Below are 26,822 nucleotides of genomic sequence, written 5' to 3' on the forward strand. Positions count from 1 at the left end.
AAAAGCTTAGCTGCAAAATAGATTAATAAGTTTTCAGTTCTTTAGTGAAGTTTGTCAAGTTTACAGAATGTGGACTCTATGCGAAAGCTCGCTTCAGGAACATCAGATATGCGAACACCAACTATTTCAAGTCTATCAGACTTGAAAAGCACCTATCCAGACACTTGAAAATTATGGCTGGTGCCACACATTGTGAAAAACCAAGCATAATACCAAACCATCTACCTTCATACTCGTTTTCCTAGAACAATTTGCCTGCCTGTGTAGTTCAAACTTGAAGCACTATTTCAATCAATCGTTTCAATACGTATGGGACACATGGTAAATATCCTTACTTTAATCGATGCTTTTGGTGTTTATGCTCTAGCTTTGGGTATACAATTGTATACACCAAACAACTAAAACTGAAAAACCAAAAAACTGAAAACGCACACACCACACCTCCACCTTGCGCCCACTTCCTTCATTGTATCCTCAGCACCCTAGAGCAATAAATATTACTCCAGCGCTTTCGGAGCGAGTCGCAGATCGGTTCGTTTTTAAACGTTATTCCTAACCTTTCTTTTATTACAGAAGCTAGTTTTAAACGTAGTTCATCCGTTGATTGGTATCAATCATCCCTAGTTCCCTCTGATAATTTTCTACATCTAAAATTCTTGTGAAACACGGGAAAAAGTGTATTTCACGACAATCCTCAGCGAGGCACCCGATGACCAGGAGTGGGCCGTCCAGCGGGCCAGGGCCATTGCCGAGGATCTCGAAAGATTTTTCTCCGCCGATGAACCCCTGGCAGCCTATAGCCCCGGGCACCAACAGCCTTAACCGCTGGACAAATAAAGTTTATTCCTATCCTATCCTGCCCCATGACGTTATCAAGCTTCCGTTATAGAGATACACGCCTAACTTTTACCTTCATAGATGTGGTTTGTCCATTACCAAAGTATTAGTCTTTTTTAACGAACCGTAAGCAATTGACCATTTCCTTTTATCCTGCCGCCGTTTCTCCTACCTCCACAGAATGTATGTTATACTTCCAACTGCTAATCTGAATTTACCATTAACAATTTACCACTAACAACATCAAACATATTGTCCTTTGGAGCCTGTAGGCTCTAGGTATGGGTCTGTTATTAATGATATACACAGGTTCACTGAGGTTCACCAACCGTAGTGTGCTTTAGTCTTCTTCCTTTTTTTATGAATAAGCCCTCTCAAAATATTTCACAGCTTCAGTTGAATGATATTTATATGGTTTATTGTTGCTTTTCCCCCTCTTTGGGTGTGACCAGTGTGACCTAGTTGGTATGAGCCATAGTGGGTACGAGCCATGCTCTGAGGCAACAACATCAACAACAACATCAACACCCCAATAGTGCATTGGGGCTACTCTGCCAGCATTTACCATACAGGCATGACAGTGTACGAGCACCACTCTGCAATCAGTGCACCTTCTTTTTGCTTAGGGAGATGGCCGTCTAATGGAACGCACAGGTTTGCCAGAAGGCATCGGAACACAGCCAGGAAGCCAAGAGAAAGCTGCCTCTCGGCCACACCCTAAGTGAGTGCTGAATCATCATCCTCGCAGTAAGCACACGTGAAATTTCTAACTGTGATAGGAATAATGGTGGCACCGAGCTGATAGTTTACGCCCTTGAGGTGCACAATCTTGCACGCCAAAATAACGCGTCAAAACCAAATGAATTATCTTTTGGGGGGAATTACGTTCCAAAACCGCGATCTGATTATGAGACCCGCAGTACTGGGGAACTCCGGATTAACTTCGACACCCTGGGGTTCTTTAACGTGCACCCAATGCATGGTACACGGGTGTTCTGGCATTTCGCCCTCATCGAAAATGCGGCCCCCGCGGAGAGGATTTGATCCCGCGGCTTCGAGTTTGGCAACGCAACGCCAAAGCCCATAAGCAACCACGACGGCTCAAAACCAATAGCTATAAAGGAAACAGTAGCTTCTAAAACGTGTTCCCTACCTCTTGAAAACATTTCTGACGGGATGTGTGCTGGGAATGTCAGTAGTATATATATTTAAAGTGTATCATTACCACGAGTTCGAAGGTAGACGATTGGGTGTTCGCGCTCGGTGTTACCATGTTCTATTGTAGTAAGCTCCCTTCATTCATTGTTTTTCGCAATTATTTATATCCCGTATACTTTTGTAGTGGCTAAATCCGTGTTTTTTAGTATTTTAGATTAGAAAGGGTTGATGTTCTCATATGCGATGTTCCGGCACAGAGTTCCCGCATGGAGTCCCCATTCTATAAGCTTGACAAAACCTTCTGAAGCAGAGAAAATTTTAATTCGTTCGGAAGCTGTATGCTTTTTCTTCATTCTGAAGATGCAAGGAATGCGGTGTAACTAAATTTTCAATAGACAAAAAGAGTTCTGAAAGGGGTACGCAGCGTAATTGTGACGAGCTTTGTCGTCGTAAGAAAAACAAAGAAGTGTTTCAAACATCAACGTACCCGAGTAAAACAACCTTGGTTTACTCCGTGTTTTATTAGGTAACCATGATCTCCCATCTCTGCCATTCATTTGTTGTTGTTTATCTTCTTTCGCATCTTCAAACACTCCCACTCCAAGTAGCTGGAATACAGGCAGACTATGCAGCGTTTTCTTCTTGGTTTTGAAGTTCCTGGGGGACGCGAAACTAGACGCGAGTCTATTAGGGGCACCGTCTAACGTACATAAGCACCCAGCATTCCTGTTATCATCATCATCCATCCCAGTACTTTCCTACCCTTCTCTCTTCCCCAGTACAAAGTAGCAGACTAGAACACACTAGCTCAGGTCAACCTGTCTGTCTTTCCTATCAATAAAATCAATCTTGCGTTATTGGTTTGACAACCATCAGTCGTATATCTGGTATTCGTTGAATCTCGCTGTTCTTGCACAAATCGGGAGCTCCTTCTTTTTATTATTAGCTTTTTCTTTCACTTAAAGCAAACAGGGCGGGACACACGTCGTCGCTTTTTCGAAGTTGTCCAATATTTCACTTCCTGTATAAGCCTGTAACAAAAATTGGAGAAAAGACACAGAAGCATCCTTGCTAGATCAAGTTTCTTACATGGCGCACCACTATACGTTTGCGTTAAGATTCACGTCTTTTCTGAGGGCTCATGCTGCGAAATCACAACCAAGAAAACAAAGCGGAAATACCAGGGTTTCGTCTGATTCTGCTTGATATGCAGGTACGCGGAAGCAGCGAGTACAATGTTCAGATGGTTACACCGTACTTTGATTCTAGGGTCGCGTGGCAACTCCTAGCGAATAAAAAAAAAGATTCTATGGTCCAATTTACGTTTCCCGGCCAGGCTTGTCTCGCTTTCCTTCACGTTTGATAACTAAGCCTATAAGAGATATGAAAAGGAATCTATTTACAAGTATGAAGTACAGCGATCACGTCTAGCAGTTGTAGATAGTCTTCATGGGCCACTGAACGCGAGAAAGTAGAACGGGCGGATGAACGTTTCCAAAACATTTTAAGAAACATCAGCGCTTATTTTAAGCCTTCTCTCCGAACATGTAACTGTAAAGTGTTTTTCCGGAACAGGATGTTGCATCTGTCTCACTTACTGTTCAGAGAGCACAGCCGAGGGCAGCCATGAGTAACTAGGTCGAACAACTGAGGAATAAATAAAGCTCTCTCTTCTGCACTGCAACCGACAGCTGACCGTTCCACCCGCTCCTGTTTGTGAACTTTGAGCAAGAAGCCAGGTGCCTCGCGTTCGTCACGAACGACCTACTTCCACGCTTCGACAACGTGAAACGCGAGAAGCATATAATATGGCTTCATCCGAATTACGAACTGCGCAGAGGGACCACGCACGCAAGCAAAAGTACTTTTCACTCACACGAAGATTATACAAAAATAACTTACTCATTTGTGCGACTTAGGGCCAAGTACAGCAGCGCCATGCCAACACATGCAAAAGAAGCGTTGCTGGTTATATCGTCAATCGCCATAATCTCAGTTGTCGGTAAGAAGGAATCGTCCATCCCTCCTCAACATTCCAGTCACTAAAGCATCGACTCGACGCAAGATGTTTGCGCCCTTCAACACGTATGCCGCTTAATTAGTCTAACGATGCATTTTCACCTATATGCGGGAACTTGTCTTTGCGCTATCGAAAACTGCTTGGTTTCAACGATTTACTGTAACGTAGAGCACTGCACGGGCCGACTTTTTTAGCCCAGGCCCGGGCCGGGCCCGTTTTTACGTTGGGCTGCATGCCCGAGCCCGACCAAAAGCTTTATGGCAAGACCCGGGACCGGCCCGAGCCCGGAAATTATCTACGTTACACGCCCGGCCCGGCTCGCCACCCCTTTACCTTAGGCCCGAGACCGGCCCGGCCCGGCTCGAAACCGGCCCGAACCAGGCCCGAGACCGAAAAGACCATCGAGTGGCATTAAAAAAATAAAGAGAATGAAAGGAATTTATTCTGAAGGCATAAATATATTTCATATGCAATTATGAACACCATTTGAGCGGTATGAAAGCAAATACCAGAGCGCAAAGTAAAACGAATGACCCTGCCGAGCAGTATCGCCAGCAGTTTCCAACGGCGCGACCTTGATGCGGCCCAATCCACTTCTCGCGCAGTCGCCGCCACAGTATTTTCCACATCTGGCGCCTCACTGCAATGCATGCGCCGCCCCAGCCGCTCGTCCCACTCAACCGTATCCTAGTACACTCTAACCGAAGCGCAGCCACGACCGGCCGTGGGCGCAGCGCATGGATGGAGTAAATGGAGAAATAAATCTTCTCGTTCGTCCATCATGCAGCGTAATGCGGTGCTGCTAGGCGACTAGTTGAGAACATGCGTGCAATCATGGATGGACGCAGTGCCATATTTCAGCCGCGCGACGAATTATCTTACCAGTCATCGTTTTACCAATTTGCCTTTGAACAATCAGCAAGTCGCGAAGGCGCTTACACCGCGCTGAAAGAATTGAATACATTCATTTAGGTAATGAATACAATGGCATCCTTTGGGTTGAAGCAACTTCGGTCTTTCTGGACTTTTACATTCTGTTCAAACTGCGCAATATACGACGGAAGAAGAAAAGGGAAGTACACACGAGTAGTACTGCTAGCTTCCAGCTGTGCCGGGGCAACAGATTTTCAGAGTCGAGACGCGCGAGGATAACTCGCTGCACGTTACATGCAAACCACCAGAAAGTCCGAGCACGGTCCGGGCCCACGTCAAAATACCCGAGCCCGGCCCGGGCCCGGGTCAAAAAGCACATTCCGTGCCCGAGCCCGGCCCGAGCCCGTGAAATAACTGCTTGCCAGGCCCGGACTTTCGGGTAAGCCCGAGCCCGTGCAGTGCTCTACTGTAACCTCTCATATGTCTGCTGGAGACACCTCCGCCATATAATTTCACAGTTGTATATTTCCACTGCTTTTTCCTTATGTGTCCTTTTCTCATCAAAAGTATCTCTTTCTGAAGCGTAAACTTTTCCCGTTACGATAAATGAACTGTTTTTCAGCACCAGGAGCGACCGCCCTGGCTGTTGCGGACAACCGAAGCGAGAAAACAAATTCGGTACCGCAAGCCACAGCACTTTTGAGAAATAAGGTGAGTGTTCCTTTTTTTTAATTCATTGTCGAAAGGAACTTTGCAGATTGTTTACGTGTATTCAGGTATTATGGAGATGTGGTAAAATCATAGCAAGGTTCCTTATTATTTAGTGATGTAGCGAAAACAGGACAGGGGGACTAGTTAATACTTGGACAAGCGCTTTTACTCATCCTCCTGTTTTGGTTTCCGCTTACATCACTAATCACCATGAAAAACGTGCTCGTCCAAGCCGTCACCTTTACAACTTACAATTATGTTGTAAGAAAACGGGACGCGATTTCACTGAGCGATATTATTGAACAAAGGGGGAGTTCAATGTAAGCGGTAGCCAAAATTGTTTTGTATCTCTTTAAAATACTTGTCGGTGTTGTTTTGTTTTTTGCAGAGGAACGCAGGCTGCATTAATAACACTACCGCAAACGGAAACATCTGCTATGTAAGTGATCATGAACTTGGCGTCTTGCATATGTCGGACATGCGCTTCCACAGAAAAAGCATAACTTTTTTTTTACTGTATCAGGTTAGTTTGTTGAAGTACCAGCTATTGTAGGATCAAGACAGTGTGGTCGAGCTTGTTGTAATCTGACAACAATGAGATTGTTGTTGCGATCTCCAATTCTTAGCGGGCTATTACCAGAACGAAAACACAGTAAGAGCTTTGTTAGTTACAGAGTCGCTCATCTGTAGACGCGCTAGCGGAGTGCACACAGTCTTTAGTGGCCTACTATACGGCTCCACGAGGTGGCATATTCAATTCCTGGCCATAGCTGGTGAGATTGTGTTGCGACGGAAATCTAAAAACGCACGCCATAGATCTTTTTGTGCGCCTTCATCGCATGAGATCAGTTCTGGGGCTTTTCCTATGACCTCCAAAGTGCATCTCTGAATAATAAATGCACTGTTTTCTTTTTCTTCAACAACGCCGTGTTCCTGTAAGGCGTAGGCGGTTTTTGACAAGCTGTAGTTTCTATTTATACCATGAACAACGAAACACAATAATGATCCCCATAGAGTACAATGCAAAATGACAATTGTTCAGTTAGGTCTTCAGTTCTCAGGCTTTATTCATAAGGCCACGGTGTCGCTTTGCGGTTGCTAGGCTTCATTATGCCTGAACTGAAACAGCCGCACGCTGAAGGTACAACTTGGATGAAACCAGAGAAGGGGGGGGGGGGGGGGCGTGAATACACAGAGCTGTTGCTCGTTGAAGTTACCATCGTCGTTGATGCTAATGTTGACGTTGGTGTTTATAATGAGCAAATTTAATGCGAAGTGGTGAATAATCGGGTATCCCTCCGAAAGGGTATTAGAGGTACAAGATTTCAGACAACTAGCTAAGCACCGTATTGGTCACTCCCTCGTGTGGAAACCTACTGACAGCGCGAAACGGCACGAACCACGAAGGACAGATACACGGACAAGCCAGCAGACGTGTCTTTTCTGTGCCGTTAGCGTCGTTTCGCGCTGTCAATAGGTTTTCTGTATCGATTACCAACGTGCCCAACGTAGCGTCCTCACCTCATGTCTTCCTCTCTTCATGATCCCACAGAACTCCCAGTGTCCATTTTTCTCCATGGGGGCCTGCAAAGACGGGTTGTGCGCATGCGTACCCAAAGGAAGAAACATGGCGGCACTTCGGGAAGTGTGCTACGGCGGATGTTACGCAAGCTGCACGCACCGCTGTTTCGTGGACGATTCCATGAAGGAAAGCGTGAAGTCGCCCTGCGACGCTGAATGCACCAAGCTCTGTTATGAGGATTAGCAGGCTGTAGGGATGAAAGTGTGTTTACATTGCATTTTCAAACTTTATTAACTCTGGTGTTATCTCTTTGCCCACCTGCTTAGTGCCTGTACAAGGTTTGCAGTATTGAATAAATACAATAAAAAGTAAACATATGCATATGTCGCTCAAGTGTAGAGCAGCAGAAAATAACCCCTTCATCAATAATTTGAAAAAGACGAATAATAACCTAACCCGTAGTAACAGTCTAAACCCAAAGTGGCGTCGGTAGTAGCTAGCAATAACAATGATAAACCAGCATTTTCGCTAAAGAAGCTGGAATGCATTTATAGATATTGCAATAAAGAAACGCGTTGAAACGTAACGGGATGACAAATACATTATCAGTATATTTTCAAAAGCCAAAAAGTTAGTATCAAACTCAAACTAGAAAAAAAAATACTAGTGACAAAACCTGGAAGAAATATTTTTTTTAAAAATCAGTCCCCCTTAACTTACAATCCACCTATTGTTTATTCCATTTTTTATTATGAATCAAATAAACAATGTTTACATGATGCCTAGGCGGACTTACTGCTATTTAGTGTAATCAGTGATATTCTACAGGAAATCATTTACTGCGGGGTTGACTTAAAAGTCTTTCCGCTTAAGCAGCCTAAAATACTATAATACCCGTATTAGACCATTATGAATGTTGCTAAATAAGGATAGGCTCACAGACATATGAAACCCAATACATAGCTAGGTCTCGGCAGCGCGGCTTAACATGGAGAAAAGAAGGGCCGACAAAATAGGCAAGCCAGGTATCTCTTCTTGGACTCTTTCTTTTTGTGCGTGTTGCGCCCCGCTTCACGCACAGCTCCAACCAGACATCCGTACCAACTTGCCCACTTTTCAGCAATTCTGCATATGGTACCGAACAGGGTTCTAGTAACATGGCTGCTTTGCGTTCACTAATGGCATGCGCCCTCTTCACCAACGAACTGCTTTTCCACTCGGCACAAACCACTGTACCGTATTGTTGCCAGGGTTTTATTTATCTTAATTCAAAGCAAGAGCCTTGTCTCGCTAGTGGATTGTTTTTTTTTTGTATTTGCTTTTTGTGTGTGTGTGTGAAGCTTCCTGTGAGACATACATTTTTATTACAATGAAAGCGTGGAAGCCCTCCCCGTGCAGAAATGGTATTAGTGACTCAGCGAACTTATCGTCCACGAGTCCACGCCTATAACATTTTGTTGCGATAGTAATTAGGCGAACGCTCGAGGCGCATTCACGCCTTCGGCGTCACCTTGCTCACCTTGGCCAGTTGACAGGGCACGCACGGCTCGCGCGCGAAGGCTGCGAGGGTATCCACAGACATGAAGTGAGTTTGGCCGGAAAAATGACGCAATGAAGTGGACGCAGAGTCAACGCTTCGCTCTATGGCTACTGTGGCGGAGCCAGGGCTGTCTTCTACCTACCACTGCTGCCATAAGCGTTGTGCGCACGCACGTTCCCGTTAAGAGCTGATCTGCGGATGTTTTGGTCTGAGCTGTAGACGTGAACCTGAGGTTATCGAATGTTTCATTGGGCACTGACTAACCTTAACGGTATCCCTTGCGTCTCGTCTCGTACCATGGAATGCGACGCCGACGATGCCGCTACCAGCGCTCCAATCGCGCCAGGGTTAGGGAGCCTGCATGCAAGCGGAGCCTATAGGGGAGCCTACATGCAAGCGCTGCTTTTAAAACAGCGGTTGCATGTAAGGCTCCCTAGCGGAGCCTGCATGCAAGCGCTGTTTTAGGGTGGTGACAACTCCAAAATGTTGAGCGCTATTTACCGCCAAGTTTGGTGAGTAGCCATTTTGATTCCCAATTTCGCGAGAAGTCGCGGTGCATTCCTGCTTTCTTTTTGTCACGCGATCTATTTAATTTTCTTTAACATAGTTTTGCATCAATGTACGCACGAAACCTGGATACATCTTTAATATACTAGTTGCCTTTTCCTTTTATTTTAACACATCAAAACATTTTTTCCATAGCATACAAAGCATCAAGCTTTAAGGCACGGTGGCGTGCTCGTGGTGGTATTTCCTCACGCCAAGAATATGAACAGCAATAAACATTGTCGTTGCCTTCCAGTTGTACATAAAATATAAAGGGTGTTTTTCGAAGTGTGCTGTATTAAAAACAGCGCTTACAAGCCTGTTTAACTAAAACGTAGACGTGTCATGCACTGCTCTCAGGCACGCTATGGGTCTCTGGCTGCTGAGGCCACAGTTTATTTTAAAGATTGAATTAGTTTCACGGCACCAACTGTTGCGGGAAACGTGGTCTGTCGGCTGGTCTTTTCACCATTTTGATTCCCGCATGCTATATTTGGCGGAAAATTTTACACGCCAATTTAGCTGATGGCGGCAAAGGCTCTCACCACCCTAAAACAACGCTTGCATGTAGGCTCCCTAGCCAGTGTTTTGAGACGCCTGGTAGCTGGAAGGGTGCTCTTCCTTCTGCTAGGGAGCCAACATGCAACGCCGTTTTGCATGTAGGCTCCCTACCTTCTGCCCTGCAGTAGTTACTTAGCGTCCTGCGTCGCGCCTACACGTCGCAACAGCTCATAGTAAGAACACCATCCGAAGAGTGCAAGCGTTACGCCCAACCTTGCTATCGCTGCCAATACTGCCAGCATTTTTTTCACAGCTTGGCAGCTCTCGGTATCTTTTCTCGAATAGCCCTCGTTCTTGGGCAGAGCTACAAGAGGCGGTGGCTGTAGGCTCTGGAAGCTGGAGTAGGTTCGTGTTTTACTATGTATTTGCCTTCAATGTTTAGTCACTCTGCATAATGTGATTTTTATCATATCACATTTATGTTTCGCAGCCCGTTTGCTACGTCACCCACGTTTCATGTACCTGTGTTTCATAAGGAAGTTATGTTTAGGTAAGTAGGTAGTAAACTTTATTAACGTCCTGAAGTAGTCACTCCTCGTTTTCATGGAGGGAGGACCGCGGGCCGCTCCCACGTCGGGACGGGAAGGCCAAGCCTCACCGCCGCATCGTGGGCCTTCTGGACTGCCTTGAGTTGATGGAACCAGTCATGACTCTTGATCAGTAAATAAAATGTGTCTTGCGAGATCCCTTGGTCCGTGTGGTGCTGTAAAGAGGGGCACTCCCAGAGCATATGGTTAAAATCGCTGTATCCGCCGCAGTCGGGACACGAAGCGGAGACCTCCGCGAAACGACTATAGATCGAGAGGCTGGGATACGAGTGCGTTTGTAATAACCTAAGCGTAACCGATTGAGGCCGTGATAGATTTCGGTGGGGCGACGGAAATGCCCTGCGAGCAAGTTGATAATGCTTTGTGACTTCGTTAAAGGTGGAGAGTATGTCCCTAAAGCGGGGGGGGGGGGGGTGGTTCCGTCTCCGCCACGATCGGACCAGACCCGTCGCGGGCCCCGCCCGGTGCACCGGCCCCTGATAGCCCGGCGGGGCAAGCGAGACCTCGCGCCAGAGTATGGGCCAATTCGTTGGCGTTGACAAGCCCCCCCCCCCCTACTTTCGACCCTAAATGGGCCGGGAACCAGGTGATGGTGGGATGAACAAGTACTTTTCCTTAGAGTATCTTGGCGACTTCCTTACAGACGGCCCCAGATGCGAATGCTCTGGCTGCCGATCTCGAGTCTGTGTAGACTTCCGTTTTGCTTGGATCTAACAGCGCTAATGCTAGGGCTAGCTGTTCTGCCTTACCGGGCGACGAGGTAATGATTGATGCGGCCGAAAGTACCCGGCCCTTGGTGTCAACGGAGACGGCCGCAAAGCGGGAGGTGCTGCCAGCGGAAAGCTCGTATTGAGCGGCATCGACGAAACATGCGTCCGACGCGTGTGCATGTGCGTGTCTCAGGAGTGCAGAGGCCCTAGCCAACCTTCCAGACGGACAATGCAAAACCACAGATTAGGAGTTTGGCTATGAGCAAAGCGACCTCCATGGCGACGCCTGGTAATAAATCGCAGGTTAAGGTAGTTGCGATTTCCGGCGATGGCTGCGAAACGTAACCTTGAAAATTTCTCGATCTGGCAGTGGAACTGCAGGGGTGTCCTTCAGAAAAGGGCGGTCCTTCAGCAGTTTCTCAGATCACAGGTCGATAAGCCACAGGTCATTTTATTGCAAGAGACACTCACGGATAGAGTCACCCTTCCAGGGTACACATCTCACGTTGTCAAGAGTGCGGAAGGCAGGGGCATCTGTACACTGGTAGCCAAAAAATACACATTCATAGAACACGATCTACACATGGGGCGCAGCACAATAGAACACTCCTTTGTCGAAATTATTCGAAGTGGTGGCTTTAGAAACAGTTCCTTTCTACTCCACATCTATAGTTCGCCGAAGGGTAGGCATCAACGATTGCATACAATTCTTTCTAAAGCGGTCTCCATGGCACGGAAAGAGAAGTCACCCATCGTGGTGGCTGGGGACTTTAATGCACAACATCACGCGTGGGGTTACCCTCGAACCGAGCCCAAGGGGGCCGACCTCTGGCAAACGGCTTCAGATCTCAATCTTACGTTGGTCACGGATCCCGCTTTTCCTACAAGAACAGGCAATTCATGCTCGCGTGATTCCACTCCGGATTTCACTTTTGTGGGCTCCGAGGGGGAAGTTTCGTGGGTTAATCTCGGCATTAATTTCGGCAGTGATCACTGCATACTCCGCACGACTATCCAATTACAAGGCAAACCCCCCAGAACGTTCACTTTCACGGATTGGGATCTCTTTCATAAAATCAGATCGGAGAGAGTTGGTAACGAAGGCCTGTCCGACTTTGACGGATGGCTATCCCTAGCCATCTGCGACGTCGAAACGGCCACCAAGTCCATCCAAACGAACCTTGTGGTAGACAAAATGGATAGAGAGAGAGAGAGAGATAAATGAGATGGGAAAGGCAGGGAGGTTAACCGGACAAAATGGATAGCAAGTTAGCTCATCTCATAGAGGCCAAAGAAGCTCTACTTTCCAGGTGGAAAACCCAAAACCTTAATCGGAGGCTTCGCAAACGCATCGCGGAATTGAACTGAGAGATTGCCGAATACTGCCAAACGCTAGAAAAAGAGCATTGGGACGAGGTTTGCAACATGGTGGACGGACAGATGAGAATTGGAGGGAAATGGAACCTCCTCAGGTATTAACTTCATGGGGACAAGTCCAAGACAAATCAGAGTCGTGTGGTGGACAAGATTCTCCACACAGAAAGAAATAAAGGTTCCACGACGGAGATTGCGGACTCGTTGGCCAGGAGGTATTTGCCCTAGGCCGGAGAGCCCACTTCTCCTGCCAGAGATTATCCAAACTATGAGGGAATACCGGCAGCCGAGCTGCACAAACCTTTTCAAGAAGCAGAAGTACGAAATGCGTTGTTGAACCTGAACGGAAGGTGAACTCCAGGACCCGACGGAATAACGAACAAAATGCTTCGCAATCTCAATGATCATTCGATAAAGATTATCACTGAGGAGGTCAACCGCATTTGGAAGTCTGGGGTCCCTGATAAATGGAAGATAGCCTCAGTAATTCTCATCCCGAAACCAATCCGAAGCCCAGGGATAGAAAACTTACGGCCCATATCCCTCACATCCTGTCTAGGGAAGGTAGTTGAGCACGTGATCAATGACAAAATCTCTAAACACATCGAGGACGAGGGGTTGTTCCCCAGTAACATGTTCGGCTTTAGACCACACCTGTCTACACAGGACGTCATGCTGCTCATTTTGCACACCGTATTAGAACGGGATACTAGAGACATCAGGGCTGTTCTGGGGCTTGACCTCGAAAAAGCCTTTGACAACGTAACCCACCATGACATTCTGGACTCCATCTCACGCCTCAACCTTGGAGAGAAGTTTCACAGCTTTCTTAGCTCCTTCCTTAAACATAGGAAGGCCACCATCAAACTCGGCGATCTCAAATCAGAGCTTTACGAGCTTGGTCCCGTTGGCACGCCACAAAGGTCGGTTGTTTCACCGCTTCTTTTCAATATTGCTATGTGCGAGCTCACGACCGAGCTAGAACATCTAGGCGGTATCCGAAGCGCCATTTACGCTGACGACATCACCATCTGGTGCACTGGAGGTTCGGACGGACAGGTCGAACGATCTCTACAGGAGTCAGTCAACTGCGTTGTTAGTCACATACAGAAAATGGGACTCAAACTCTCGAGGTCCAAATCTGAACTTCTTCTATATCGCCCAACTAAAAGGGGTCCAAAACCGAAAAATTGGAAGCCCTTAGACGAGATGAATATCAGACTACACACGGCAACTGGGCAAACGATCCCAAGAGTTGACTCTATCCGCGTTTTAGGCATAATTATCGAGGCCAACGGGCACAACGGTCGCACAATCAACAGACTAACCTCGCACGCGGAGGAAGTAATTAGACTAATCTCCAGGGTGTCCAACAATAGAGGAGGGCTCAAAGAAGACAACCTTCTCAGGATTTACCACGCGTTCCTAATGAGTCATGTGAACTACGTTGCACCTATGCACAAATGGCAAGTTCACGAGAGAACCAAACTAAACACGCTCATTCGCAAGAGTATAAGGAGGGTCCTTAGCCTCCCGATGCGTACTAACACCGAGAGCCTCATGAGCCCAGGTATTCACAACACCCTAGAGGAAGTCATTGAAGCGCAGCAGACGGCGCAGCTTGCTAGACTTTCATCCACCATCGCGGGTCGAAAAATCCTTGAAGGCGTCAACATCAATCCCATTTTTGCGATGGAACGCTACACGCAGCTGCCAAATCACCCGAGATCTTACATTAAGGTTTCTCCACTGCCGAGGAACGTACACCCACAACACAATTTGTGTTTAGTAAAAAAAAACCTTTTGCAACGCTGCCCTCGAACCGAACTATAGACAAAACACCAAAGACGGCATTTCGTATATTGCGACTTCGAACACACTATTACTGCTGCTGGAATACTTGGGTGGCGATGTTTTATGTACGCTCCCTTCTATGAAAACCAGACCAGGAAGGCATGAGACCAGGATTGCTCAAGTCACTGAATTGCGAACTGTTTCTTCCAGGTGAAGATTCGGGCTCTTCTGCTTCTAATAGACGTATTGTTTTCAATTGAGGCGTTCTCAGCGACTACGTCCTTTATTGGCGCGGATTAATGCGGATGAATTGTTCAAGACTATACTATATATGCACAACACCCGCTATGTGTCTATTTGCTTATATAGCGGTGTTGAAAGCTTGCCCCGATTTTATCACTTTAAAAGGTAGCTCAATGGGTCTTTGTAGACATTAAAATGCAAGTAGCATTCCATGTCACTTTTACATCGGTGTTGGTTCACATGAAAATAAGTCGCAGTTTCTACCGAAAGGCGAATCATTGAGTGCGACCGCAAATTATTAGACAGCTTTTCAAAGTAAAGCTTACTATGTAAGTGTGCTACGGTGGCTGCTACTAAGCTTCACGCACCGCTGTTTTGTGGACGATTCCGTGAACGAAAGCGTGAAGTCGCCCTGCGACGCTCAATGCACCAATCTCTGTTCGCTTACTATAAGTAAATCAACAAGCACACTGTCACGCGTGCACAGGCGAACACGAACACTCCTCAGTTGATTACCGCGGACACTGGTTGTAAGTACGATGGCGCCTTTGCAATGCTGCCCTCTAACCAAACTATAGGCAAAAGACCAAAGACGACATGTCCTATATTATAACACACTCTCGCTTCAACGCAAATCAGGCCAGAGAGATCGCAGCACACACAAAACCGCCAGCTATGTGGGGCTACGTAGCCTTCGAACCTATCGTAGATTTCCTCCAATATAGAGTGCAGGCGGCCGCGCTCAGCCGCCGCCATCAGCGTAGAAGAGGAGATGCCAACTAACGTGGCCCCTCCCCCGCTCTCCTCCTGTGTGCGTGCGAAGACCGGGCAATATGCGCGACCGGGCATCCTCCCCGGCTTCGTCCCTTGCGCGCGCGAGAGGACGCCGCCGCCGCATCCAGCACCATCCTTCTAGGCTCACCCTCGCAAGCTTTCCCTCGCAGCTACAGCATACGGCGCGCGGCCGCGTTGTTAACGCACTTGGACTTGATACGGAACCTCACGCCGACGCCGACGTTGACAGCGGAATTTACCCTAGAGTGTCCACATAATTGCTATCGCAATAACATCTAACTCTATTCTGCTGCATAGATCTACTCTTATGCAATACTCCTTGGGCCTTTAGGTAATGATTAAGACGACGATGCACACTTAATATTCAATATCACTGCGCGTGAGAAACATGTATGTTGTGTGTACCCTTCTGTCTACATTTTACCGCTTCTCATTATTATTAAGCGCTTTCCTTGACCTCCGCAATCAACAAATTTTTGGGGAGGTATTCTGTAAGCATCCACCTAGTGGACATGTCCATTTCGTCTGCTGCTGTAGTGATGATTGGCTGTGGCGCGTGAGAAAGCGCACCCCAGCCCAGCCAATCAGAACTTCAACAGCACACGAAATGGACATGTCCACTAGGTGGACTCTTACGGAATACCTCCCAGATTAGCCGAGATAGCGTGAATACAGTAACACGCAGACGAAATGTGGAAGTGCTGCCCAATGAGTGATGCATCGTCAGCGACGGCAAGGTTTAGCGTTATGCTTCAACACTTCCAAAGGTGTGGCGCGTCGCAGCACTCAAGACAACTGCCGCTGGCCATAACGAACGGCACCCCGACACCTACCACGTGTCTCACAACACGGGCGTGAAGAGGAGCCCCCCAGTGGCTTTGCAGGCATTGCAACTCAACGGCACACGAGGTGGGACACCGTCGCCTTTAGCGTTCAGTGAAACATTAGATAACATTACATTGCCGTCTCCTGTTCGTTAAGCTCAGAGCAGTGCGCCCATACAGCGCCTGAAAAGGAAGATTAGTGCCCTTATAGGGTGCGTGCAGACAACGTTCATGCCATCAGCGGAAGACAGGGCCTTGACTCAATTAACCACCGAGCGTATTGATGGGAGCGTTTATAGTGCGTCCACTTCGCTTTCTTATTTCTACAGCCGAACGCACTATGCGTCTCTGGAGGCTCTTTCTCTCTCTCTCCGCGCACGTGACGCGCATGCGCTGTTGATAGCGAGGCAGCACGACGACGGTAGTGGCGTAGGCGAAGGCGGCGGCCACGACTTGAATGCCCCTCAAGCGTCCGCATAATTGTTATCACTATAAAAGGCCACCTGAGGCCACCAGGAGGTTAACAAGAAGCTCGAGAACAAGTTAAGGACTGCACAAAGAGCGATGGAACGAAAAATCTTAGGGCTAACGTTAAGAGACAGGAAGAGAGCGGTGTGGATCAGAGAACAAACGGGGATAGCCGATATTCTAGTTGACATTAGGCGGAAGAAATGGAGCTGGGCAGGCCATGTAATGCGTAGGTGGATAACCGGTGGACCATTGCGGTTAAAGAATGGATACCAAGAGAAGGGAAGCGCTGTCGAGGTCGGCAGAAAACCAGATGGGATGATGAAGTTAGGAAATTTGCAGGCGCAAGTTGGAATACGCTAGCGCACGACAGGGGTAATTGGAGATCGTCCTGCAGTGGACATAAAATATCGGCTGATGATGATGATGAGGCCACCCAAATTACAACCATCATTATACGAAACTATTCATGGCGATGCACACTATATGGCTCACAGGCGCGCGTCTCCACGGAGTTCCTTTTCCCGCGATAGCAGTATAGGCGGACTCCGCCCACCTTGCAGGTATCACGTTTCTCTGACGAAAAATATCCGGGCCGATCCCTAAGGTAATCCCGTCGGAAAATGTGGGTCGACGACGAAGAAAGCATGAGAAAAACTGACACGTGAAGCACGCGCCAGATGGTTCGAAGTGCGAGAGCAGCATGCTATGATGGCCCAATGGTTCTCCAAGACTGTCAAGACATGTTCACCATCTGTCTTGTAGTTCTTTATGCCATTTTGGGTAGAATTTACCCACGTTAAAGCTATCTAACAGAAAACTCAAGATGTGATGTGCGATATTGATCGCAAGTTTTTGATAGATACGGGTGTATATACTCGCGGACAACTTTCTGTGGCAATGAAAGGAAAGCTACGGAGGCAAAGCACGCACAAGTGAGAGCGCTTCTGAAAACAGTACCGCGTTTTAATCCACGTTGGTTTAGGCTGGGGAAGAGGAAACATAAACCGCTTATTAGCAACAGGTAAATAAGAAAGAACACACCACTGAGTGTAAAAGTTTGCTTATTTTGCGGCTTTTCCTTTCCGCGTCTGGGCAAACGGGAAACCGTCGCTTGTGAAAGCGTCGTCCATTCAGCGTCTGTTCCGAGCAACCAAAAGCGCTGTCTAACGCTGCCGGACCACTTGGCGCAGTAACACATGTGCAGCATCCCCGCGCCCGTAGCTTTCCCTTCATTGCCACAGAAAGTTGTCCGCGAGTATAAAAATGCCACTTCGATAAACGGAGAGCATGCATGCTCGCCCATGACGTACGCAGGCACGCGCAGCTGCCGATGCATATCAACTATCACAATATACGCATGCTGTATGTCTCATCCTGAAAAAGCAGTGAGATGTTCTGGCCTAGTTTTTTGCAGCGAAGCTGTTAAGGCCCACTCTTCGATGGTCGCGTCCGGATGTGGAAAAAACTCTCACTGGCCGTATGCTGTATGTGCGAGTGAAAGCGCGCGAAGGACGCGCGCTTTCACAGGGAGCGAACGCACGGCGGAGAGCAAACACTTCTTCCGTCGCGCGAAAGGCCATGGGGGATGGGAGGGATGGGAGTAAACGTTGAGCTGCGGCACCAAATGCGTATCTTGCGGCCGGGCGCAAGGGGTACTGGCGTCTCAATCTCTCACGAGAAAGGAGGACAGCGGGAAGGCAGCGGGGGAGGGAGGGGTTGCGGCTTCTGCTCTGCGAAAAACTTGTACTTTGCACGGCGCCGGGCAGTCGCGCGCACCCTATCTTGAAAGCTATCTGCAACACGGTTCCTACCTGTGTATGCGCTATGCTTTCGCCGCTCAGTTTCCGTTGAAGCATTAGAGCGCATGAACCTTCGCTCGCTGCTGCTGGCGCGCTTGCTCACGCCAGCATTTGGACTGCGAATCTGTGCGGTCACACAAACAACGCCCAGAACTGTTGTCGACAGCGGCGGCATTTTGCCCGCGTTCGCACCAAACGCGCGCGGCGTTGGTGACGTGTTTATGAAGAACGTGCCTACCTTTGCCGTAAACCCTATGGCGGTGTACCGTAGCGACCATGAGAGTATGATACCTGTGGTCACTAAATAAATAAAAACCACCGGATCATATATATTTCTTATTTTTAATAGTTTAAGTGTTGGCTCTTCAAACTGCCGAGCTATACACTTTAGCGCAAGAAAACGGCCACCTCATCACATTTCAGTGGATTCCCAGTCACTGTGGTATACACGGCAACGAATTGGCTGATGCCGAAGCGAAGAAAGCACTGTAAGAACGAGAGTCAATGCTTGCGATTCCTTTTTCAAGAGCGGACGCCAACTGCCTTCTCTCCAGTGTCATCCGAAAATCGACAGAAGAGCACTGGGACAATCCGGATAATCGACACAGACGACTGCAGAGATTGGACCCTACCATGAAATTTAGGCTACCATCGAAAATTCAACGTATAGCTGTGCCAGTCTTCTGCACAGACTAAGGCTGGGGGTAGCGTTTACGCGCGGATACGTACACCTCATGCGACGCACCGATTCTCCAGACTGTGAATTGTGCAATGTCAAAGAGACTATAGGTCATGTGCTTTGTGACTGCCCTAGGTACGTGCAAGAGCGTCAAAGGTTGAATAATGACCTTACGCGTCTCGACAGCCCACCGTTGTCGGAGGACGCTATTTTAGGCCCTTGGCCAGACACTCAATCAAGTTTCAAGGCCATGCAGGCGCTACTGGACTTTTTAAAAAGTACGGGCCTGGACTGTAGGCTTTGAGCATGCCAAAGTGCTTGCCATATGTTTTACATCCTCCTTCTCTCATCATCGTCACCCATCATGCGCCTCTTTCTTCCCTCTTTCTTTCCCTCTTCCCCTTCCCCCAACGCAGAGTAGCTGGCTAGAGGAATTTACCTCAGGCCGACCTCTCTGCATTTCGCATCATTAAACTTATCTCTCTCCCCCAATAGTTTAATAACCAATTACACCATCACATCTTAATAGTCTTTATTGGAAATACACGTTTCCCACCATAGTACAGCTTCGCTGGTCTTCCATCTGCACCCCAGTGGAAGGGCTGGAAGGTTTATTTTTTTTTTTGTAGAGGTCCAGAGGGTGTCATTTTTCTATTATTGTGAATCAGAACACAAACAATACAGCATTGCAAGCTACCCACTGACCAAGCGTCACTTGTTTCCAGAACATCGAACAGCAGGGATAAGGTAATAGGATTATTTGCAGTAAAATACGGTGTTTTGCCTCTCAAGAGCGAGAGAAATTTCCCATGACACTCTACGTAGTGGGTAGTCTAGATTATTATAGGTCACCTGCCATTGTTTGGCGTGCACTTAAAGGTGGTCTGGGCTCCACAGTGACCGACTGCTGACGCCAACACGTGGATTGGAGTCGACATATTCCCCAGCCTTACTTGGCTTTATGAACGTTAGTTGGTTGTACAGCCCACTTATGAAAGGCGCAACCCCTTCCGAAATGTTGCAAATGAAAATATTGTTTTTCGAGCGTGCCATCTACGTGCTATAAATGCTTATATACACATGTCATGTCGCACGAAAAGTAAATAGAACTCATAACTCTGAATCCGCTGTCTCCGAAAATCAAGAAAACAGGAATAAAGATTCCGCATCAACAAGCCTTTTAGACAAGGTGGGTTTCTAGTGCTGATATTTGTGTATCTGTTTCAAACAGCGGCTTATTTCTCTGTGCTGGTACGCTCTAAGAAACCTACAAAGACGGAACTCCTCTGGAGAAGTGGACTTCGAAGAGATATAGCACTTTTTTTTTTAGCTCGCACTAAATGTTTCGTTCTTGTTCTTGCCGCGAACAGTACACGTCAATTTCTGGCAACATTAAAACAGAGGGAAAAACAAAGAACAAGCTCCACGCCCAATTAGTATGAGGGTGAAAGAAGAAGAGGACGAAGGACGGGGCTGACGTTTGTTCGTTATTGTCTGACCGCTTCTATCTTCACCGTCACCGAAGTCCAGGAATCCCGACGGAGGAAGGACGAGATAGTTTTTTGTAGGAAGTAAGTATGCTGTTTCATCCTTCAGGACAGTACACGTATTTCAACAGAAGGTCGACAATCATTTTTGCTAATGTTTTGAGTGCAGCAATTAAGTTAGGCAGTGGCTATATTCCCGGCAGCCGGGAGAACTTCTGCAACGAATTTCTGCCGGCACTCACCTCCTATTGGCTCTTGGAAGGTTAGGGTGTTATGTTAGGTTATGTTATGTTATGCTAGGTTAGATTAGGTGATATTATGTTATGTGATGTTAGGTTAGGGCGCACCTTCAGGCCGTTTTTCCCCCGGCAGTTTGTCATGTGACTTCCGAGCGCCAATAGGAGGTGCGCGCCGGTACAAATGCTGCCGGGAGAATAGACTCACCCATTAAGTTAAGGTTGCCAGGAGCAACTGAAATCTCATCGGGCAGTATGTCATGGCTGGGTAGCGTTCCTTTTCTTCCGAAGATCATCTGTCAATGGCCATAGGAGTTCTCTAACATAATTTTTCGGTAAACACGAAGCTTGGGAATACGTCGATGGTGTTTGTCCGTCGTGCTTTGGTTGTTTGAGTCCACAATCTGGAAATTTGGCAAGTACAATTTTCCCTACTTCGACTTCCGAGTTCAAAAACTCAAAATTTGTGTTACCCTGGACATCAGAACAAATGCGCACTTTAGGCGTTGCTTTTCACCGTGCCGTTGCGAACACTGAAACTCTGTTTTCTAGGACATTGCTGCAGTACGCCGTAAAATAATTATTGCTAAAAGCAACTTGAGTGGGCAGTCATGTTTCGTCACTGTGCTTCCCTCATCATATTTTCCCTAAGTTTGCAGCAAAGGGAAAGCTTGCCTTCAACACATCTGATAGTTTAGTTGCTTTGACGGCTAGCCAGCAAAATAAAAGTGCGCACAAACAACACAGAAGGTGAAATTATTTATTATTGGTGTGTAAGATCAACGAGCGAATAATAAACCAGATTATTCAGCAGTGATATTAGTAAATTATTTGTAATGATTATCTGATCGGGTAGGCTTTTTCTCACATGACCGTTTCCTTGCAGCTTTGACCTACGAGAGCTTCCTCGGCAGCCGTCCTGAGAGCAGCAGGAAGACCCCACGACGCTGCCTGCGTTCCGCAATGAGACAAAGGTTTTTGCACACCTATTATGTAGATCATCATCATCATCCTCCGCCTATATTTAAGTCCACTGCAGGACGAAGGCCTCTACCTGCGATCTCCAATTACCCCTGTTTGCGCTAGCGTATTCCAACTTGCGCCTGCAAATTTCCTGACTTCATCGTCCCACCTGGTTTTCTGCCGTCCTCGACTGCGCTTCCCTTCTCTTGGTATCCATTCTGTAACCCTAATGGACCACCGGTTATCCATCCTACGCATTATATGGCCTGCCTCGCTCCATTTCTTTCTTTTAATGTCAACTAGAATATCGGCTATCCCAGTTTGTTCTCTGATCCACACCGCTCTCTTCCTGTCTCATAACGTTACTCCTAAGATTTTTCGTTCCATCGCTCTTTGTGCGGTCCTTAACTTGTTCTCGAGCATCTTTGTTAACCTCCAAGTTTCTGCCCCATATGTTAGCACCAGTAGAAGGCAATGATTGTACACTTTTCTTTTCAATGACAGTGGTAAGCTCTCAGTCAGGATTTGGCAATGCCTGCCATATGCACTCCAACCCAATTTTATTTTTCTGGAAATTTCTTTCTCGTGATCAGGGTGCCCTGTGAGTAATTGACCTAGATAAACGTACTCCTTTACATACTCTAGAGGCTGACTGGCGATCCTGAATTCTTGTTCCCTTGCCAGGCTATTGAACATTATCTTTGTCTTCTGCATATTCATCTTCAACCCAATTCTTACACATTCTCGATTAAGGTCCTCAATCATGTGTTGTAATTCATCTCCATTGTTGCTGAAGAGGACAATGTCATCTGTAAATCGAAGGTTGCTTAGATATTCGCCGTTGATGCTCACTCCTAAGCCTCCCCAGTCTAAGAGCTTGAATACTTCTTCTAAGCATGCAGTGCTTATGCAGATATATTATTGTAAATGGTAGGAGGGGCGTTTCGTAAATAGGGTCGAATTCACAGCAGCGTTTCGAGTAATTTCCCTGTACCATTGCCAGGCCGCATTTGCATAAGAGATTTTAGCATCGTGATTAGCTGACATCTTCTCTTGCGCTCTAGAGTAAGGACAAGCTCGGGGACATTTCACCCGCGAGATTGTTGTGAAGAGCTGAATCTAACGTACTTAGGTGCAGCCATAACTTTTGTAAAGATGGGAGCACAATATATCTCGCACCACAGCGTGCTTCCTATGACCCCATTGGTTGATCTATGTACCCGAACAAAAATAGCATATTTAAATAGCACACTTCGTGATGTATGCTTGCGTGCCGCTTTCATGCTTTCTGGGCATTCCACTAATTATTAAGTGGGTCCGTATTCCGCAAAATATTCTTATGCTAAAATTATAGGCAGCAAGTTAATTATGATCTTGGACATATTATTAGCGTTGGCAACCGTCGAATAGCAAACAGTGACGGCAAAACGTTTCGTGAACTTGGTGCCTAGCTTAATACAAGGCGATTCACTTGGCTGAGAGCATAAAATAAACCGAATTTAACGTGTATATAACAAAATATCCGCAACTGTGAAAATTTTCTACATACCTGCAGTTATTTTTCTTTGATAGTTTCGGTGCACTATGTCCAAGATGCCATTAGATCACGAATTATTCGTCTCGAGAGTTTCAATATCAGCCTAACCGGTCTAAGAAATTTTATGTAAATGTTTCCCTTTGATCTCATGTCTGCTTCTTCATGCTGCTACTTCTTTTAGCGAGCAACACTTAAATTGCGCTGCACGTGTTTTTCTTGCATTACAGCCAGCCATTGGAAGACATGGTAGGAGCGCCAAAGGTAAGAATGCAGAAAAGTTTACGGTCTGTAAATGATCGCGTTTGAGCATTAGGGGCCGTATTCAAAAACCGTTTGGTTCGCACATGATCTTCCAATTGACTGTTTGCTTTAGCTAATAATGTGTCAAGCAAGCACGACGTCGCGGGATTAAATCCCGGCTGCAGCGGCCCATTTCAATGGGGCGAAATGCAAAAACGCCCGTGTCTCAAGCAATGGTGGCACGTTAAAGATCCCCTGGTGGTCAAAATTAATTCGGAGTCTCCCTCTGCGGCATGCCTCATAATCAGACAGTGGTTTTGGCACGTAAAACCCTAGAATTCTGACTTCAGTTCAGTATTATGTACAGCAATAAGATGGGCAGAAATTTACTCATACGAGCAACTTTAGGATATGAATATGGACCCTCTATAGTAAGTCCTCTTTGTCATCTGTTTGTCGCCTTCACTAATGCACTGAAACAGCGTTGTAACGAAGTTGAAGGGGTAGCCAGAATTTCTTCGCTATTGTGCGTTGTATCTATTAATGCGTTCTATCTATTTTACCGTTTACTGCAATATATGCCCAATGGAGAAGTAAGAAGACGGCTTTGCGACCCACTGAACCACTACATGGCCACGCATGCGATGAAACTCGACTAAAGCAACAAAAGAATCTTTGGCCTGCGCAACACGCCACTTAGCACCCGGCGCGACAGCCTTTAGATAGCTGTCTTCGGTTCCATCGTGATCGCCTTTCGCTTCCGCTTTCCACATGGCTCGCCACGGTCGAGCAGCACGTGTCACACAACACAGCGCTCCGCCGTGTGATCGAGCGGGCAAGTGAACCTCGCCATGCCGGCTTTGCTCGGCCGGTTCGTGGCCTCAGAGATTGCGCAGGTGCCAAACTGATCTCAGAGGCCACGATGATGATGATGATGATAAGTGGTTCTTGAGGGAAAGGGAAAGGTTGGCGCTATCTTCTGCAGCCCTTGAGGGAGCACGGCTCAGCGCCAAAAATCAGAGGCCACGCCAAGTTGCTCTGTGCGGCGCGCCGCAAGGAGAGGGAGAAGTGAAGGGACGCCCTGGGCGTGACGCCCAAGATTGTACCTGGAAGATCTCGAAGGCCAGGCCCAGCTGGGTTGCCTGCGCGGCACATCGTAGAGAACCAGAGAAGTGAATGCACGAATATTTCGCACAGCTGCGCGTAGCCGGCAAGCATGTAACGACTTGCGCTGGCTTCCGTATGATCCCCGAGATTGCGCAGGGGAATTGTTGGCCACGCCCATCTGCTCCTGCCTGCGTGGCGTGCAGCGCAGTAGAAATGAACGCACCGTCTAGCGTTGCCTAGCAGCCGCCAGGCCCGCGCAAGAGAGAGGTCAGTGCAAGTGCGACAGTGAGCCGCTGCTTGTAAAGTTTTTTTTTTTTTTTTTTCCAGGGGATTTAGCTGCTTGAGCGCAGGTGCGCCACTGTGCGCGGCGCTGAGAAAGATTATACTCGCGGACAACTTTATGTGGCAATGAAGCGAAAGTAACGGACGCGTGGATGCTGCACATGTGTTACCACGCCAAGTAGTCCGGCAGCGTTTGACAGTGCTTTTGGTTGCTCGGAACAGACGCTGAATCGACGCAGCTTCCACGTGCGACGATTTCGCGTTCGTCCAGACGCGGAAGGGAAAAGCCGCAAGATAAGTAAACTTTTACACTCAGTGGTGTGTTCTGTCTTATTTACCTCTTGCTAATGAGGCGTTTATGCTTTCTCTCCCCCAGCCTAAACAAACATGGATTAAAACGCGGGACTCTTTTCAGTAGCGCTATTACTTGTGCGCGCTTTGCCTCCGTAGCTTTCCCTTCATGGCCACAGAAAGTTGTCGGCGTAGTCGACGCGCGGACGCGGGAGCTTTGAACTGCCGCGGCAAGCGAGTGCCGAATCCAGCAGAAGGCGGCGTATACTCGGGGCGCAGCGTTCGGTCATTATTTGACTTCGGAGGCGCATCTAGTTAATTGTATTCATCGGCAGAACAATTTCACTTTGTTAAAACGAGGTTTTAAATGCACAAATGCTTGTGGAACTTCAAGGGTAATTTAATTTACTTCGTTATATCCATTATTTCCTTATATCCCGTTTCATTACCAAAGATGTTCGAGTGTAGTATGTCCAGCATGAGGACTGAGTCGAATTTTCTTTTAAGAACAATTCAGACGTAAGGGCATTTTGTGGATACGGTCCCAGATTTCCATTCAACATATCTCCTTCCGCGGCCTTTACTTAAATTATTTGTGATTTCATCAGCCATTCTGACGAGTGCATATGCGTGTCTGTGTTTGCGGATAAATTGTAATATATTCCACAGCTGATATACGGGACATTCGCTCCAACGCGTTTTTTCGAGATGACATTCCGCATGGTTGAATTAGGCTGCCTTGTTGCCGCGAACGTGAAAAGATACCGATCTGAAGGCGAGGACTATTTTCGTGTGCTTGCAACAACCATGCAAAAGTGTGTCTGTGGATTGTTTTGGGGATTCTCAATCGTATTCGTCCACTGTCAGTGGTTCCAGCAGTGATAACTCACGGCCGAAACGGATAGTGCATGGTCCTCGTGTTGCAATTTCCTAAACGTGATACAGTGCCTCATCAGCGTGCTGCGGTTTCGGGCACGTATTCACAAAATTATCTCACGCTGGAATTGTTCGTCAGAGAAAATGCCAGCCAGTTCTTGTACCGAACATATTATTTTGGAAGGTGGCCGGCTAATGGCAAAAAGCCCTGGCGAACAAAAAGTCCTGTGAGTGTGGCTCGAAGTCCCCTTCATCAATACGCAGGGGACGCGACTGTTTGTGCTGGGTGTCAGCTTGGCCGGCGTGGTCACCAGCTGCTGCATCACGGCGCTGCTCATGATGTACTATTTCGCGGAGCCCGAGTGTGGAGAGCTGCCGAACTGGGACTCTCACGGTGACCCCGCCAGTGAGTGATACAAATGCGGTTACGATACTAACTTGCTCACCTTTACGAACTTTGCGTAGATGGGCTGAGAACTTCATCTTATCTTAAGAATATAAGTCTATGTTGGTTTGAAGTCATGCCTCCCACTTAATTTTATGCCGCACTTGTCTTCCACAGTTCACGGCCGGCTCATCCTTTTGATGACGACGATGGAGTGTCTATCTGACCACTGACGAAGAGTGAAAAGGAGTAGCATCGAAAAAGGAATCGCTACAAAATAGCGGCTCAAAATAATTTTTTCAATAACTGAAATTAAGAGCCGCTCTATCTGAAGCCTTATGAACAAGTCTTGAGCTAATCAAATAAGGTTATTCTGACATGTCTGTTGTGCCAAGTTTACTGTAAGACGGCAC

General features: G+C 47.3%; 2 protein-coding genes across 3 annotated transcripts in view; both read left to right on the top strand.

Annotated features, from left to right (window-relative positions):
• Positions 1–1,373: 1,373 nt before the first annotated feature.
• Positions 1,374–8,452, top strand: LOC125946541 (uncharacterized). 2 transcript variants are annotated; one of them, XR_007467652.1, is made up of 4 exons: positions 1,374–1,558; positions 5,511–5,599; positions 5,988–6,038; positions 7,152–8,452. XR_007467652.1 is itself a non-coding variant. In XM_049670038.1 (4 exons), the coding sequence occupies exons 1-4, from the start codon at positions 3,934–3,936 to the stop codon at positions 7,362–7,364; spliced, it is 417 nt and encodes a 138-aa protein (XP_049525995.1). In that variant the 5' UTR covers positions 3,848–3,933; the 3' UTR covers positions 7,365–8,452. The 2 variants fall into 2 exon arrangements, 1 of the variants encoding a protein (XP_049525995.1); XM_049670038.1 differs by lacking the exon at positions 1,374–1,558 and adding an exon at positions 3,848–3,997.
• Positions 8,453–13,033: 4,581 nt separating this feature from the next.
• LOC125947178 (uncharacterized) overlaps positions 13,034–26,822 on the top strand; it is a 76,761-nt gene continuing 62,972 nt past the window's right edge. The window contains exons 1-3 of the mRNA XM_049671563.1: positions 13,034–13,323; positions 23,456–23,489; positions 26,289–26,430. Of these exons, the coding sequence (XP_049527520.1) occupies positions 13,034–13,323; positions 23,456–23,489; positions 26,289–26,430 (466 nt within the window). The remainder of the gene's footprint in view (positions 13,324–23,455; positions 23,490–26,288; positions 26,431–26,822) is intronic.

This window comes from Dermacentor silvarum, chromosome 7 (assembly GCF_013339745.2).
Source record: "Dermacentor silvarum isolate Dsil-2018 chromosome 7, BIME_Dsil_1.4, whole genome shotgun sequence".
NCBI lineage: Eukaryota > Metazoa > Arthropoda > Arachnida > Ixodida > Ixodidae > Dermacentor > Dermacentor silvarum.